Source organism: Bombyx mori, chromosome 10, assembly GCF_030269925.1.
Source record: "Bombyx mori chromosome 10, ASM3026992v2".
Taxonomy (NCBI): domain Eukaryota; kingdom Metazoa; phylum Arthropoda; class Insecta; order Lepidoptera; family Bombycidae; genus Bombyx; species Bombyx mori.
In genome coordinates this window covers 12,994,435-13,013,128 of record NC_085116.1, presented here as the reverse complement: position 1 = coordinate 13,013,128, position 18,694 = coordinate 12,994,435, and the positions used below count along the sequence as shown (strand labels likewise).

The following is an 18,694-nucleotide window of genomic DNA, read 5'->3' as shown; positions in this document are numbered from 1 at the left end:
TCGTTCACTTGATACCCAATGAACATCAGGTCACCTGAATATCTATATGACCTTCCAATCTGAGAGAAATATTCGTTTACGTACCCTGCGCCCATAGTCTCAGTTCAAACTTTTCAATCTTGCTTCCTTAGGTTACCCGTCTGAGCACCATGGTATGTGAATGAGGAAATAAACGGTTACTGATGACAGGACCTCTTGTGAGTCCGCGCGGGTAGGTACCACCACCCTGCCTATTTCTGCCGTGAAGCAGTAATGCGTTTCGGTTTTAAGGGTGGGGCAGCCGTTGTAACTATACTTGAGACTTTAGAACTTATATCTCAAGGTGGGTGGCGCATTTACGTTATAGATGTCTATTGGCTCCAGTAACCACTTAACACCAGGTGGGCTGTGAGCTCGTCCACGCATCTAAGCAATAAAAAAAAAATACTCCAAACCCAAACACAAATATATGAACACAGCATCGGTACACCTATTCAAGACAACAATGCCACCTATGGTAGCCGCCGCTGACCACAATCCAGACCCAGCTCATGCAACTTCAAACCACCATGCACGCGCTAGAGACAACTTTATGGATTCTCCAGATCTATGAGATCCTTAGAGAGAGCTCTATGATGCCGAATGCTAGAGAACGAACAGAAACCAAAAGTGCTTTACAGTTACAAATCACTACAGTTGTAAATGTAAGCTGCACCGTGTACGACATGGCACTTTCCTATAATTCTCTAAATTATCGCCATGTATTAACTTTATCACAGCTACGCACTTCTTCAATCTTCATCAACGAGGGCTAACTGGAAGACAATACCTGCATGGCATTAAGCTCGCGTTTGTACAATGTTTTTGTGCAATCAAGAATTTTCAATCAATCAATCAAGATCTGATCATTGATCTCCAAACTACTCATCCATAAATAAAAGTAATATATTAAGTAATAATATAAAAATAACTTTGTTTTAAATATAAACTTAACAAAACTTTCACAAAGGAAGGATCGTATTTCAAGCATTACGTATGTAATTCGTAAGTTGTTAACATAAAAATCGAAAACGTAATTTTGTAACCCAACAATAACCTGAACCATTGACAAGGTGTCGCTGCCGGCGGCCGTGCAGCCGACAGACAGGCGCACGCGCAGGTAGACCCTTCTCTTGGAGTAACAAAGACAGACCTATCTATGCTTTCTGTCGCACCACGTGGCCTGGTGGGGCGGCGGAGGCGCGGGCGTCTTTGCCGACTGTGCTACATTTTTATTTAGTTTGTAACCGTTCTCCATAGTTGGCAGTATGTCTCGCCGCGTAATCTGTCCTTGAATCCCGTTTATCAGTAGTGTTTTGATTATAATACAACAGATGAGCGAAAAAGCGCCGAGGCTTTCGCGAGCGTATCGGCGTTTTGGCGCCAGTCTGCTTTGGAATGGGCGGACGAAGAATGCTTAAGGCCGCAGCTGTGCTGTTAGCCTTAGGATACTGCAGCTTATTAGTATACCAAGGAGGAGTCAACTTCAACTTCCAAGAAAGTCGGGCAGGTGTTGTGCAAGTGGCCGATCTATCAATTGAATCCATTACTAAAACAAGTGTTGACGATATTGAACTAAACAAAAACATTACCTTAAACGATATTTTTATTAGTGTTAAAACAACTAAACATTATCAGTACACAAGATTACCGATCATCTTGAAGACTTGGTTCCAGTTAGCAAAAGAACAGGTACTACTTCCAATTTCATTTTCGCCCCTTAAATGCAACCGTCATTCGTACAATTAACAGTAGTAGGTAGGTACCTAAAAATTTTGATAAAACTGACAATAGTTTCAAATCACAAGCTCTGGGTGCAGCCGCACTTATGACCTCACTTCGGCTACGACATACGAAAGAACATATTATAAATTTTTTGCTTGAAAATTTTACCATATGTATAAGTGTTAGAAGTTTCAATCTGTAATAAAATAATTAGAGCATATACCGAAGATATACAACATATATTTACTAAATAGCTTTTATTCAAAACGAAACTAATTTACAAAACACTGTGACCATTAAAAACATCCAAGAGGAATTATAATACTTTATAGTATATAGTTTTTAAAAACAACTCAAAATAAATGACAAAAAGCGTCATCGATAAAATAATATATTCGTGTTAAGTTTTGGTGACATCATATTATCCAGTAATAAATTAACATTTGGACTAACAAGGCAATCACGAGATTCCCCGCAGGGCTGGGCTCCGGGTTCCTTTTGATAAATCTTCAATAAAATGCACTAGAAGTGATCTCAGCGGGACGTTCGTGTCTTAGGTCAATGCTGTTATAGCTTCGGAATTATAGGAAAACATGCCATTCCCAATACATCTATTTAGATATTTTTATCGGTACGATCTGAACTTAACGATGATTCGATTGAATTCGTTAATGTAAATTTAGAATAGACACTTCTTCTTCCTCTTCTCCATCGCTCCCTTATTGCTGAGGATCGTGACTCCGTTTCAGCTTGTCGACTGCCAGTCTCCATCGGTTCCGGTCACTTGCCTGGTGTAGTGCAGCGCTAAGTGGTCTGCTGGTTTGCTCGGCGACCTGGTCGGACCAACGTTTGGGGCTCCGGCCTCTAGGATGTTTTCCTTCTACTTTTCCAGTGACCATCAGACGTTCCAAGTTGTCTACACCTCTGCGGGTAACGTGGCCAAAGTAGCGCAGACAGGTGTTAGTGAGTTGACACAACGCACTGAATTTATCGCCGTATATTCACAGTGGGTCGCGATTTCAATGCAGTACGAAGCTGGAATAGCTCCTGAAGGCTACCAGCCACTGGAGGTTGAGAAAATAAAACTCGATTATCGTCAACTCTTTGTATCCATTTTCATTGATCTTTCACTATATCCTTTTATAAGTGGAACATAGATCAATAGAATCGGACTATCTTCAAATCAACATCAAAATTTTTAAGTGAACATCTAGTAGAAGAAGATTGGTTTCCTTTCTTTTTAACTATAGAGAATATAAAAACCTTCCAGACTACACCAGGCGGAGATTGCTTTTATATAGATTTTACAGTTAGTTGTAAGGCATGCTGCCTCTCTGACACTTTCCTAGAAAATGGACTTGCGTCGACTAATCAGGATTGAGAATATGATAGAATAAAAAAGCCATAAAACAGAAAAGACTACTACGAACCAACTGACAGTTCGTATTAATATAGTTGATATCTAAATCTCGAGAAACGACCGTATGACGTAGATAGCTATTTATTTTGTTGAAATAATTCTCCAACATATTTACTTCTATTTAGTAGCTGAAAATATTTATTAACACCACAAATTGAGAACTAAACAATTAGTGAAAATGTTGCATTAGTTTTTTTTTTGTTTTTTGTTAATACTTCATTATCTGAGATCTTGAATTATAATTGACACGAATAGCTTTATGCCGGCGCAAACTCGAATGTTCATTTTGAAGAATAACAACAGCACCAAGATTCAACGGTTTTTTTTTCCAGTCCAAATAAGTTGAAAGTTTAACTTCATTATATTTTTAAAGCTATATCCATAATCTTACTGATTTTCTGAATACAAAATCGTTCAAAGTAATATTTATTGCATTTGCGTGTAATATTGTTAAAAACTATACTCTGGGGATAGTTGAGATTAAAAAATTCCCACAAAATTCCCGCCTAATTCCTTTAATACCACACCACCATAGCCTCATAAGAAAATATGTCACGCAGCGTTGTCTTTTGCAGTCTTTTGATAGTCAGCATCAAACAACGCCCGAACGAGACAGAATAATAGTCTTTATAAATAAAAAGCTAATAGACCAAAAATGGTTCCCATAATGATCGCCATTCGAATACAGTTCCATGCATAAATTATATTGGATATTTTATTTAAAATTTATACAAAAAGAAGAAAAACGTGTTTGTTTAACAATTCTGATTATACTATAGCAATAATTTTGTTTAAAACACGAAATTGGTTTTTCCAAGTCACCGACCGTTGCGCGACCAGATTTTAAAATTGTATCCCATTACGAAAATTATTATTAAAAATAAATACCTTTAAGTAATAGCATTTTTTTTATATTTAAGACATCTCTAGTGTTTAGATATAATCTTAATAAATTATTAAAAAATTTTTAGCATTTTTTTAGAGGCTGGGCTTTTTTTCAAGTGCTTATTCCAGTTAAATACTCGTATTAATATAACAATTTAATAAAAACAAAATTGAACATCATGTTCGTTAATAATAATAATATTATAGAAAATTGTACATGAACTGTAGACACTGATTTTATCAAGTGGCAAGGCAATAAAAATACGATAGAAGATAGAAAAAATATTATTAACAGTAAATGGTTATCAACACATTAAAATTCTTTTTAACTTTTTACATTAGAAAACCATATATTTTATATGACTTAGTACAGACCACCGAGCTATATACTCGTGGTATAATTATTGTTTACTAGCGACCCGCCTTCGCTTCGCTTCGGAAACATTAAATTTTATTATTGATAGCTGAGTCCCGCGATGTTATGTCCCGTCGTACCGCGGGTGACGCCGCGGGGCGAAACTAGTCTAAAAAAAGTAAAGCCTAAGTTACTCCTTATATCATCAGTTACCTATCAGTGAAAGTCCCGTCAAAATCGGTCCAGCCGTTCCAGAGATTAGCCGGAACAAACAAACAGACAGACAGACAGATGAAAATTAAAAAAAATGCAATTTTGGTGTATGTACCGTATATATATTCATATGCATGTAGTAAAAAGCGGTTATTTCAATATTACAAACAGACACTCCAATTTTATTTATATGTATAGATAAAACATTTACGATATCCGCAAATAGAGTAATGCATATTGTAATAACTCATGTGGCTACCAAAGCTAAGGGCATGAACAAAACTTCCTTATTAACATAACAAAAAGCAAACAATAGGAAGCGGCAAGAATCGTGCAACGTCCGTTTAGTTTCCTGAATTCGGAGCGTGCATAATAGACCGTTAATCCAGCTAGGAGCACCATAACTATTGTGCAAGGGGCATAGCCTGCGCCGGGGCAGCGCGTGGCAAGTTTGGCGCGCGCCGTCCACGTGACCAGATTGTGGACTCGATTTTGCCCTTTTGCGTCGAAAACATGTAGCCGCTCTTGATTTATAATCTTTGCCTTTTTTGTATTTTTCGAATGAATAAACGAATTCAAAAAAATTTGCAATACCTCCATTATAACGTGATTTATTTTTCCAAAGCATCACGGCCTGTGTATTATTGGTGAATGGTCACACTTATTGTTATCAACAAATTTTTTTTTATTGCTTAGGTTGGTGGACGAGCTCACAGCCCACCTGGTGTTAAGTGGTTACTGGAGTCCATAGACATCTACAGCGTAAATCCGCCACCCACCATGAGATATAAGTTCTAAGATTTCAGTATAGTTACAACGGCTGCCCCACCCTTCAAACCGAAACGCATTACTGCTTCACGGCAGAAACAGGCAGGGCGGTGGTACCCACCCGCGCGGACTCACAAGAGGTCCTACCACCAGTAAAATTCAAAGACAAAACTTAACTAAATATCCCTTTTATGAATACTTTTCCTAATCATAGTCTTTACCATAATATGTTCTAATTGTTTTTCAAAATATTCGATATTTTCAACTACATAATTTTACTCGACAATCTTTATTAGACAACTTGAGTGATATCCGCACAAAAATACCAAATGCACGATTTCTCATGTTTCATAAACCGCCTTATCTGTTGCGTGTGGTGTATCGTATTTACACATCTTGTTTGCTGACCGTCGGTTTAGTTTCCGGATATAGAATTTCTAACCGACCTTATCAAAGCCATTTTAATGTTATTACAAAGAGCGGGTTCTAAGAAACCCACGCGACGTTTCTTGTTACAAATAATCTCGTTCATTCATTTACAGTTCTTGTTATGCTATTTGCTTTTAAAGAGGCCAAAATTTGTAATTTTGGATATTTGAAAATTTCATTAGGAACATTAAACTGAGTTTAATCATTGTCACTATATACTTATTTCACTCATTATTTCAACTATTTCGGGACTCTAATCTTCGCAAAACCACTCCTCTGTCTGTTTGGTCTTCTAAGCCCTTTCCCAACATTAAGTCACTTGTTTACGCATTTGGTTCTAGTGCCTCATTCATTTATTCATTTCTAACGCGTTTCTTGTCTTCGCGTTCATGTTATTCTAACATTTGCATTGTATTATTATGTATCAATAATTTCACTTACTTAATTATATAATTTTCTAAAATATTATTTCGTAACTTACTATTAAAATTGAACCAGCAACTACACGAGTCGAATAAGGGTCTTTAAATGTAAACTAAGGCCTGAAACGGCTATTTTCCGAATCCTTATTACGTAATACATAAAGCTACACCGCGGTAAGAAGGCAGGAGTGGCATTCCTGAAATCCGAGTGGAAATGTACGCCGGTAATATTTAAAGCATTCCACCTTTACCAAAGGTGTCGCGAACAAAGGCCGTTATGTCCCGAGCTATTTACGGACCCGACATTGGATTACACTCAAATCTAGAATGGTCTAAAACTAACTGCTTTTATTTTAAACCAATTAATATGACTTTTTGTTATTTGTGCTTAAGAAATGTAATAGCTTCATAGTTTTTTCTGTAAAAAAATGTATCTAAGTCCGAATTTATATTTATCAAAAGATAATTCAATGGTTAATTCAATAGTAGGTACGTTCGTAAAACTAAATTTACAGTATTTGTAGGTGTTAAAGAAGAAACTAATTTTTAAAAAAAATTGGGAAAAAATCAACGTGTGTAACGCATTGTATACATACCTTGTGGGTAAATTTATGGATTCTAATGAGGCTTTGTTTGAATATTACAAATCACACTCATTTTTTTTATCTTACACGGTCATAGCTCACTAATGAATTAAGTCCGCCTTTGTACACATAATATACATGCCACTTTAGAATGTAAAGTTTAATTCAATGACAAATAATTTTGTACTAAAAACGTACATATATTTAGAATTTAATTAATTTTTTAACTGTTGGATTAGACTAATCGAAGCAAGAGATTCTTAACGCTACATTTTTGTCAAAAATTCTTACATTTTCAATTTTTAAATACAAGTTTTATTTATTTAAAGATAGCGACCCGCTCCGGCTTCGCTTGGGTCTATAACAAAAGTTTCAGTAAGGATCCCTAATTTTTGTTAAAAAAAAAAATTGCCTGGGCTGGTGGTCGTGGCGCCGACGACCGCCAGTCCGGCGTCCCGAGGGGGAGGGTGATGGGAGAGATGTGCTCCGCACTAAACACTTCACTTTCCCCCCTTTGCCTTTTCATGAATTCTGTCTCATGTGAGGTTTGGACGTTGGTTGTTGAGCGACAGGAGGTTTTAGTCGGTTCGACTCCGACATGCTCCGCCCGCCGTCCCCGGTGGAGGGCGGAAGTCCGGCGATTTCCTCCTGACCAAAAAAAAAAAATGTCAATGGGAGATAGTGTAGCTTCCAAACAGTGAAAGAATTTTTCAAATCGGTTCAGTAGTTTCGGAGCCTATTCAATACAAACAAACAAACAAATCTTTCCTCTTTATAATATTAGTATAGATTATGAAGAATTAATGTATTAGGCCTCAGGATATTTTCATAAAACTGTACAACATTTCGTTAGAAAACATTAGATTGTGTGTGCCAGCTAACTCTACATCGTAAAAGTATTTAAAGAGCACGAGATATAACTTGCCGAATGTGTTCTGTTAACCGACAACAAGATAGTTGATTTTCCACCCCAATAACGGATATTTAGCTCTCTGTTCGATACATTAGCTGTGTTATTCAGAAACCAGTTAGCTATGTATGTTTGTATCAAGTGGTGCGACTACTCCAGTGTTAAAAACCGGAACTCAGACCCAATTAAATGGCTAACGAGAAGTTTTCATGCATGGTTCCATAATGAAAGAAAATCGGGAAAATATATCAATTTAAGTACTGATGTTGAAGAATTTTTTGTGGCGAAACCATAATGCCCTTTGATTTGAAGGATCAGCCAATTCAATACTATTGAGACTTCTTGCTTATGTCTCGAGATTTCGCGTAATGCTTTCTGGTAGTCTTAAGACTCCTGTAACCGCCGACAACGGCTAGGTAATTCTTCGATTATTATTATTATTAACATTATTAATTTTCTTTGTTCTAGACATGGTTCTTCACGGACACAGAAACGAAACAACACCAAAATCAGACGAGTAAGTAAGATTTAGTAAGCTTAAAAGGAGTAAACTTCATTAAGTAAGCTCGACAAGAACATCTTAAATGTTAATAGTTTGTTTGGCTATTATTCTTAAAAGACAGATTTATACAAAAACAATACCAGTAAGACTTTATGAGACTCATGTTGTGATGTCTATTAGTTTCGGTAATTATCAACATGAGCCATTAAGTCAAAAACCTTATTTTATTGGAATTATGATTGCCATTGGATGATTAGTTCGGAGCGAAAAGATAATAGCTGTACTTAGTACCTAACAAGGCTACCGCACAACTTATCTTCAAAAATTTACTGCTCTGGTATTATTAGACTGTCATACCTTCATCGTAGAAGTCATTCGTGACTTAGGTTAGTAAGTTTTTCGTTAGGTAAGTATTTTATAAAAAAAACTCGCACAGGTCTTCATACTTTGAATATCAGCACATTATTAAATTTGACGAAGCTACGAAATCTTTAGACCGTAAATAAGATTTACATTCGCTACAGCCAAAAAGGCCTACAAAATGCCTGTTGATAATTCTGGAATATAAACTACACACTAAATTTAACACGAACATAAAATTCATGAAATTATAACGTGGCTCAAGAATCATTGTCGTGCATTGTCCTCAGATGGCCACATGGTGAATACAAATTGCTCTGCGTCGCACCAACGTAAACATCTATGCTGCAAAATGTCCGTTGAATATGACCGGTTTCTCGAGAGTGGTAAAAAGTGAGTAATATATGCCAGTATTTTTTTAAATTTCTACTTTATCTTATATACTATATAAAAATTGCTGTTCGTTAGTATCGCTAAAACTCGAGAACGGCTGGACCGATTTGGCTAGTGTTTGGCCTTGAATTATTTGTGGAAGTCCAGAGAAGGTTTAAAAGGTTGATGAATATGAAAATGCTCGGAATTTAATTAAAAATAACAATTTTGTTTTTCTTTTGATGTGTCCCCCGTCGGTCGGATTCCTTTTGTTTGTTTCAAGTTTATTTTATACAAAAGTTTAGGTCTTTTCTTCATCGATTGAGGCACTACGAAGTCTGCCGGGTCAGCTAGTTCTCTAATAAATAAGGTTTCTATGTTTTTAAATCTTGAAAGAGCTAATCTATTTGTTTGTTTGGTCAAGCTCGATTGTTTTGGATAGCACTTGAGAAGTTTACCGAAGATAGTAGAACGTATGGTACGTATAACAAGTTTCCATGGACGCCTCCGACGTTGCGTTTTTGTTTTAAAATATGTCGGAAGTTTTAAGAGAATTGAGGATATATTAATTTCAACTATGAAATAAGTTATAGCAACGTAATAGGTACATACATATCGACGCTTGAAAAGCGCTTGCTTAAAGTTGAAATACCTGAAAACAAATTTTATTTTAACGAATCTAGCTGTAGGATTGAAATGATTTTGATAGACCTAGAAATATCTTTTTTTTGCACATCGAAAATGGTTATAATTTATGTACAAAGCAGTTATTGTCGCTTAGTCACTTTTGCCTTTCAAGCGTCGATATGTATATTTATCATCTTTTTGATATAGATGACAATTATGCTCACTCAGTATTGCCTCTAACAAAAAACGCACGTTCTTTATCATTACAAGACGTAGTTAAGTATACTTTCATGCCAACTTCAATAGTTATTTCTCACAGCTTCGTTTACTCAATATCATTCCTCAATGTTGGGTCATTTAAATAATAATTTATAGATCTTATTCATTTTTATTTATTTAGTGTTTTTTTTATTGCTTAGATGGCTAGACGAGCTTACAGCCCACCTGGTGTTAAGTAGTTACTGGAGCCCATAGACATCTACAACGTAAATGCACCACCCACCTTGAGATATAAGTTCTAAGGTCTCAAGTATAGTTACAACGGCTGCCCCACCCTTCAAACCGAAACGCGTTACTGCTTCACGGCAGAAATAGGCAGTGAGGTGGTACCTACCCGCGCGGACTCACAAGAAGTCCTACCACCAGTAATTAGTGCAAACACTACAATAAAATGGCTTTGAGAATATTATAGAGAAAATAAACGAATAATAAATTAGCTATAGTACTACACAAGTAAGTCCAAAAAACACCTGCAAACGGCCACTAACATGATGTTCGACCAATTCTCACTGATTTTATTAAAGCCATTGAATCACAGAATGATAAATGGTTAATTGATGATACCGAATCGTTCATTCGATTTATTAATGATGATCAAAACGAAACGAGATACAGAGATGATGCTAAATTACCTGTACTTCAAACGACATATTATGTACACGTACAAGCAATTATAACGCAATCAAGATGTGTTTAGCTCAGCTAAATGATGATGGTAATTAATCAAATTAATAATTATTATACACTGACGAAGTTAGTATGATATACCTATCATTAATATGGAATGTTCAGCTTTTAATATGAGGGAAACCTTTAAGAATTAGTACACATAACACTGTGCCGACCAACGTACTGCTAGACAGCCTCATTAAATAGAATAGTTGTGTTAAAATTGTATCGATTAATATAAACTAGAGGTCCCGCAGTAGTCGAAATTCGACTATAATTAATTGGAATTGTAAGTTTGTACACTGTTATGATTGTATTTTAAACTTCTATAATCACAAATTTCGCCAAGACTACATTATAAAAAATATTAACAAACACAAACAATATTTAATCTATTTTCTCAATTTGAGAACAGATGTCAAGAACAAAAGTTTGACAATAAATAGTATGCATGCGTGTGTGCGTCAAATACATGGTATGTAGTGTGTGTAATGTTTTCTTTGTGGATTTAATGTATCTTTTATGCATTATTTAAAAAAAATATTAGCACTGTGCACTTCTTCTCTATATTCTCTATAAGTGTGGAAAATTTCATACTCCTACGTCCACGCAATTTTCGTAAAAAGGGATATAAAGTTTTTGCTTCACGTATTAATATAATTATTACAAATATTCATATTTTTTCAAGCTAATTCTCATAAATAGTGTATCGAATTATTATAGTTTTTTTTTACGTATAAATTCTAGTTACTAAATTCTCAGTCTATTCAAATTTGTTTGAACATAGTTTGGTAGGACGTTTGAAAAAAAAAACAAAAAAAATATCCGATTGTTTTTCTTGTAAAGTGACTATGACCGTACAAACTACGCTACTCTGCTGTTAGCTAAAGTTTATTCTATTTTACAAAAACAAGACGCTCTTAACTTCTGCTTTTTTAGGAAGCCATCTTTACAAATATTGAAAGAGCATCGCCGTGCGCGGTGATGCGACTTGACTATACTTTAAAAAAATGTATCCTATATAAATTATTATATATAATAAATATTATATATAACCACCATTTAAATGAATGTTTTGTCAAAACAATTGATACAAAAATAAAATTCATTAAAAAAGTCTTAAAATAGAGTAGTACAAAATATAGTTGCAGTTATGAAATAAGTATACAAAATGGAATTTAGCTGGCAAATATTTTAGACTCTACACATGACAGCACGACTGAAATTACCGAGAATGCTGGCGAGAAATTTCGAGATTGCGTGAAGCAGTTTCAAAGCAGATTAAGATGCCATTTTCTGCCAACAAGCGAATTTTGTTTCTCCCTCGCGACCCTCTTTTGTAGATGCCTTATAAAATATACTTGAGAAAGATGAAAAAAGTGTAGAGCCATTGAAAAAGCTACCTGTAGAATTTGCTCAGTCATCCAATCTCAAGGGTTTTCCGCCAAACAGTGAGCATGTCGAAGGCCCCTTTAATCTATGGACAACGACCAAGTTCGATGTTTAAATATACACAACAAACGCTAATGGTTTTTGGAGAGCATATCTAATATTATTTTGGGGCTCACAACAATTTTCACGCGTTTACACAGAACACCGTTGATGTTTTTGTTAAAACCTACTTATGTTCTTCCCACAGTTGAATTTTTAGTCCCGATTAAATACAGATCATGTAACAAACTAAACAATAAGAAAAAACTTACTGTGGCTCGGAATGTAATTAAAACGGCATTCTATCCAATCGAAACTAAGTGAAGCTATTAATTAAACGCGGCGTGGCATTAAGAATTCGCTATGGAACGAGTGTTTAAACCAAATATACTATTGTATCGCTCGGGAATTTTTATTCAAACGTGTCGCACAAGCACAAGGCTCGTTACTCGCGGCCATTAATTTCCTTTCGCTACACATTGTCCACGCAGCAAATTTACCATAAAATTGAGACTTAAAAACATGCGACCACAGCGGTGATTTTTTGTCCGGGACGTCTTTGTAAATAAAAAGGTATTGAAAAAGACGAATCCTAGTATTATAATACAGCAAAGTTAATCATGTTGGTTTTGACTTACGAAAAACCATAATTGAAAGGAAATTTAGCGGTTGATTTCAATATTCCCCTTTTAAAAGAGGGAAAAAAAAGGATATTGCATTTAATTAGAGATGAATAATTTTAAAAATGTCTTCAACGTTCCAACACCCTTTATATTTTCAAATCCTGTGAATTAAACTGGCCTGGCCTTGCGCAGGAATTACTTGCCCCGACTTAATCCTCTTCTGGACATTAACAACATGGCCAAACATTTTAATCGTCCCTTTATTGTAAACAACTTAGGATTGGAACTGGTTTGTTTCGCGAATTAAAACTTTATCGATTCGCTTCTTTTAATAATACTTATAGCACACAAATTTGAAAAGTCCATTTAGAACAAGAACTAATTATTTTCGAGTAATTTGAATTCTGTTTTAGGTAAAATGAAACTTTGAATTCATTGGGCCTAGTGATAACTTTTTTTATTATTGCTTAGATGGATGGACGAGCTCACAGCCCACCTGGTGTTAAGTGGTTACTGGAGCCCATAGACATCTACAACGTAAAAGTGCCACCCACCTTGAGACATAAGTTCTAAGGTCTCAAGTATAGTTACAACGGCTGCCCCACCCTTCAAACTGAAACGCCTGGTACCTACCCGCGCGGACTTTTGGGGAGTTTACGACGAAAGGAAGATCTTCCACCGAGCGGGTGATATTGCTCGGTAGACCGACGGTCCGAATGTTGTTGTTCGGAACTTGTATATATGCGCTTTATCTTGAAAATGTCGTAAGCGAGATTCAGGCATCTGTCAATTATCTTGCGTTGTATGATGGCTACCCGCCACATCACTCCCCTCCGAGACTGAAGGTCGTGTCATTTTTAGTTAGCGTTGTCCGTGCTGAGATTAGCTTGCAAGAGCCAGTGGTGCTCGAAGCCTGCGGTGAGTCGAGGCTGAGCTTGAATGCTGCGTGCGTGTCGCCAGTGCTGCTCGAAGTTTGCAGTGAGTCGAAACTGAGCTGAATGCTGCGTGATTGTCGCCAGTGCTGCTCGAAGTCTGCGGTGAGTCGAGACTGAGCTTGAATGTTGCGTGCGTGTCGTGCGTAGTCCATCTGATGCAGAGCTGCCACGCCGGAGATGTGTGACCCCAAGCGTTGATGACCCGGTCGTGGGCTGCGATGAACTGTAGTGGCGTGATGAGGCAGTGAAGTTGCGTGCCGTAGGACCAGGAAGCGCGGTGAGTCGGCTGCGATAGTCCTGTTGAGGCTGCGATGCTGGCTTGCTGTGGGACGACTGTCAATGACGTGCTTTTATCTGCGACAATGCGGGGATTGTGGTAGCCGAAGTTATTGATGCACTGATGATGAATGAGAAGGTTGCGTGTTCACATCACGTCGGGGTCACCAGTTTGGAGCCTAAACGACAAAGGGAAGATCTTCCACCGAGCGGGTGATATTTGCTCGGTAGACCGCCGGTCCCGAATGTTGTTGTTCGGAACTTGTATATATGCGCTTTATCTTGAAAATGTCGTAAGCGAGATTCAGGCATCTGTCAATTATCTTGCGTTGTATGATGGCTACCCGCCACAGACTCACAATGGGTCCTGCCACCAGTAATTACGCAAATTATAATTTTGCGGGTCTGATTATTATACACGATGTTATTCCTTCACCGTGGAAGTCAATCTTAGTCAATGACTTTAATTATACTCGTATAATAATTGAATTACCAAATATTTCTACGTACGTGAAACCTAATATCGCAATAATCCGCGCCGGAACGCGAATTACGTCCTCTGACCTGCAATTAAACGCTTGTCTTGCAAGAACTGAACATTAACGTATCCAATTTCGCAAATGTAAACTCGATATTCAGTAACCAGATCTAGATTATAAATCGGAGTCATTTGTCGTACGCCATCCTGCAGTATGTGGTCATGGATTGCGCAGACGCAACGCTGTTATTTGCAACTGAACGTAATGTCGGTAAATTATACCGCAAAGCTAATTATATTGGCAGCAGCACTTCCACAGTTCGACGCAGCCCGCATCTAAAGCACAATTTTGTAATTATCTTTTAATACCAAGTGTCCTGTCTTGATCAAGTTGATAACTACTTCTTATGTCCTCCACGTTGTTATTAAAGTAATTGGGCACTTTATTACGCAAAAAAAAAAGCTTTAAATCGCTATTCAGCTTCTGTTGAGTAGCTTTCCCAATACGTGTATCCTTTAATTATATCTGATCGCAATATATTTGTTCTAACAGATGGTTCTGTCACTTTGACGACGACAACTACGTAAATGTTCCTCGTTTGGTGAGCGTGCTACAAACCTACAAGCACCAAGAAGATTGGTATCTAGGTAGAACGTCTGTTTACGAGCCGGTCAAAATATACAAGAAACCAACGAATAAGGTAAAATCTCTGAAGACACTTTTTTATTTTTTTTATTGCTTAGATTGGTGGACGAGCCCACAGTCCACATGGTGTTAAGGGGTTACTGGAGCCCATAGACATCTACAACGTAAATACGCCACCCACCTTGAGATATAAGTTCTAAGGTCTCAGTTTACTGGTGGTAGGACCTCTTGTGAGTCCGCACGGGTAGGTACCACCACCCTGCCTATTTCTGCCGTGAAGCAGTAATGCGTTTCGGTTTGAAGGGTGGGGCAGCCGTTGTAACTATAATTGAGACCTTAGAACTTATATCTCAAGGTGGGTGGCGCATTTATGTTGTAGATGTCTATGGGCTCCATTAACCACTTAACACCAGGTGGGCTGTGAGCTCGTCCACTCATCGAAGCAATAAAAATAAAATAAAAAGTATAGTTACAACGGCTGCCCTACCCTTCAAACCGAAACGCATTACTGCTTCACGGCGGAAATAGGCAGGGTGGTGGTACCTACCCGCGCGGACTCACAAGAGGTCCTACCAGCAGTGAATTATGTTTTAAATTATTATGTTTATTATGTTTTAAAGCTGTAGTGAACGAAACTTTATTTGTTTTTATTTGTTACAGTTAATGTTTTCGTTCTGGTTCGCCACCGGCGGCGCTGGATTCTGCATAAGCAGAAGTTTAGCTCTTAAAATGCTACCTGTTGCAAGGTAAGTGCTTAAAACTTTTGTCTGAAATTAAAATGCCTGCACAATGGAGTTGAAAGCGGCGCAACTCCTGACCTTTTTAACGGAATTATTAATGAAATTTGAATAATAAACGCTTGGCAATTTCATTCCTCAAGTTAAAGTGTTGTTTTTCTTTCAGCGGTGGAAGATTTATAAGTATTTGTGAAGGCATACGGTTACCGGATGACGTGTCTATAGGATTTATTATAGGTAGGTCTTATATCAAGTCTAACTGGTACATTATCTTATTTAGTTTTAATGAGAATCAATTTATTTTTAGAGCATCTAATGAAGAAGAATTTGACTCTGGTCCCGGAGTTTCATTCTCACTTGGAGCAGATGAAGCTTCTTCCTCCGGAGACATTTAGGGATCAGATCTCCTTTAGCTATGCCAAAGCGAAGGACGAATGGAATGTCGTGAACGTTCCTGGATTTGACACTAGATACGATCCTACGAGGTAAGCAAAAACTAGTTTTTGGTACTAAGCAGTATTGGAAATAAGCAAAGTAAGAAACCAACATGAAGTCTGTTCATTTTTTACTTGATTACGTATATATCCAACTACAACCGCTACCTATGTAAGTCGCATCTGAAGACAGAACGCTTCTTCGACAATACGGGGTGGCATGATAACCCTCTTATCGTGGCCGCCTCGAATTATATTTCCGACCCAGCCACCGTCACCCTAAACATGTCATGCAGATTTTTCCGATCCACTCTAGGTGCTTTTAGGCACTCCAAGCAGTGTTCGACATGCAACCTAATCGACACACACAACCCATGGAGTTTCTCGGTGGTTTTCTCAGTGGGTGGCTATTCCGTGTCGGTCACGTATTGGGGGTTATCTGTGGTTTCGGTGGTCGAATGAGCGAATCGCTGCTCTTGCTGGGGCTGTGTTGACAATTTCTCTAAGACCGAGCCTCTTGAGTGGCGACCCCGTACCGTATGACGTAGCGTGGGTAGGCCTCCAACAAGATGGACCGACAACCTACTGAGGTTCGCGGGGATCCACTGGATGCAGGCTGCGCAGGACCGATCTTTGTGGCGAAGCTTGGGGAGGCCTACGTCCAGCAGTAGACGTCTGTGGGCTGATAGGATAGGAGCCCCTTGACCTCGTCTACCAAACTGTGCATAGCTACGCCTTCCAGATTACCAGCGATTAGAGGAAAAAACAACCACTACCAAACTAATTACCAATTACTACAACTCTTTCGATCTTAACTAAGCGTACTTGCAAAAATTACAATCTTGAACCAGTCTTTGCTTCGGTCAGTAACATAGTGATTTCATATTAAACTCTATTATTACTAGATGGAATCTATCGGCTCACTTTTTATCAATACGAGGTAGAGTAAATTAAGCAGTTGTGTACATAATATGTGGACGATATTAAGGATATGTTATTGTAATAAAATATACATACTATGCTTTACCTCCAACATTAACCCAAAGCAGCTTCATGCATCTATCGTTGTTCTTCAAAAACTTCCCATCAACAAGCAAAGACGAACTTAATGAGCAACTAAGATATAAAAGAGTTTTTTATATTTTCTTTGTTGCAGGTTCCTATCGCTGCACTGTTTCCTCTTCCCCCATTTTAAGTTTTGCCCGAGATAACACAACTGGATGCAACTTTTTAATGATATTCTTTAAGTTGTTACTTTTTGCTTCATTGTGATCCTTTCTTAGTTGTGAGTGCAATAGATTAAATTTGCATATATATTTTATTGTTGTCTGGGATATCAAAATTAGACCTTGTCGGAGTTTATAAAAACAAATGCAGGTATTCCAAATTTCTGATGTTCGAATTCAAAACACAAATAACAAATAGTTTTAAAATACAAACCTGCAATTTTTATTCCTGAATAATGTCTACATACATGTATGCTCAGTAATTTTTTATGTTAGTATGTTCTTTAAGCTTTTACTACATGCGTTACTTTTTAATACGTGCCTATCTGATGAAGACAATTTTAATTTTAGGTTGTGATAAATATTCACTGTGGCTTTATTGATTTTATAATGTAAAGAACATAGAACTAATTAGTATATTTAATTTTGTTTAAAAAAATATGTATTTAAACATTTAACTAATCGTAATTTGATAATAACTTTAATTTAAATCTGTGATATTAGAATATCAAAAATGTAGTTACAAATAATTATGTATTGTAAAAATAGATGTTGTATATTTAAAAATTTCAAGTCAAAACGTTATGACAATATTGTTTGTGTATAGAGTTGTTTATTTAATAAACAATTAGAAATTTTAATTGTTATTTTTTTTTTTCACTTTTATTACACCGTGACCGATCAATGCTGAGTAATTAAATTTGTGAAGGCAACGTTTTTCTGAGATATAATTAGTAGAGATCTCGGCTTTGATTATTGTACGTCATAAAAATGTCTAGACTGGATGCTTTGAAAATTTATTTTCATTGGAGTAAAGATATTTTTTAAAGGATTTTTTATAATGAACTGGTGATCCCGCCGTAGTCGAAATTCGACTATAATTAATTGAAATTATAAGTTTGAACATTATTAAAGCTCTATTGCCAAATACTTCTTTATTCTCAGACCTCGCCAAGACCAAACTATAGACAAATATTAATAAAGACAAAAAATATTTAATCTATTCTCAATTTGACCACAGACGTCGAGAACAAAAGTTTGACAATAAATAAATAGTATGCATGCGTGTGTGCGTCAAATACATGGTAGCGTGTGTAATGTTTTTAAATTGATTTAATGAATTTTTTAGGCATAATTAAAAAAAAAAAATTACCATTTGGCACTCCTTCTCTGTATTCTCTATAAGTGTGGGAAATTTCGTACTCCTCCGTCCGCGCAATTTTCGTAAAAAGGTATACAAAGTTTTTCATTCACGTATTAATATATAGATAACACTAAAATATACATACGACTAGTTTGTTGAATATAAACTACTTCAAATGTTTAACACACAGAAATACATGTTGTCAATAATAATAAACATCAGCTGC

At 36.7% G+C, this 18,694-nt stretch overlaps 1 protein-coding gene and 1 long non-coding RNA gene across 2 annotated transcripts; one reads left to right on the top strand and one right to left on the bottom strand.

Annotated features, from left to right (window-relative positions):
* The first annotated feature begins 1,286 nt into the window (after positions 1–1,286).
* Fng (fringe) lies at positions 1,287–17,965 on the top strand. Its single transcript, NM_001123341.1, is given in 8 exon segments — positions 1,287–1,710; positions 8,198–8,246; positions 8,882–8,984; positions 14,835–14,982; positions 15,588–15,673; positions 15,831–15,901; positions 15,972–16,149; positions 17,255–17,965. Coding segments are annotated over 8 exon segments (984 nt in total). The 5' UTR covers positions 1,287–1,416; the 3' UTR covers positions 17,310–17,965.
* Positions 1,607–14,843, bottom strand: LOC134199548 (uncharacterized). The gene is made up of 2 exons (XR_009974092.1): positions 14,314–14,843; positions 1,607–1,784 (listed from the first exon to the last, which is right to left on the bottom strand). It is a non-coding gene; the product is annotated as an uncharacterized LOC134199548 (long non-coding RNA).
* Positions 17,966–18,694: the final 729 nt, after the last annotated feature.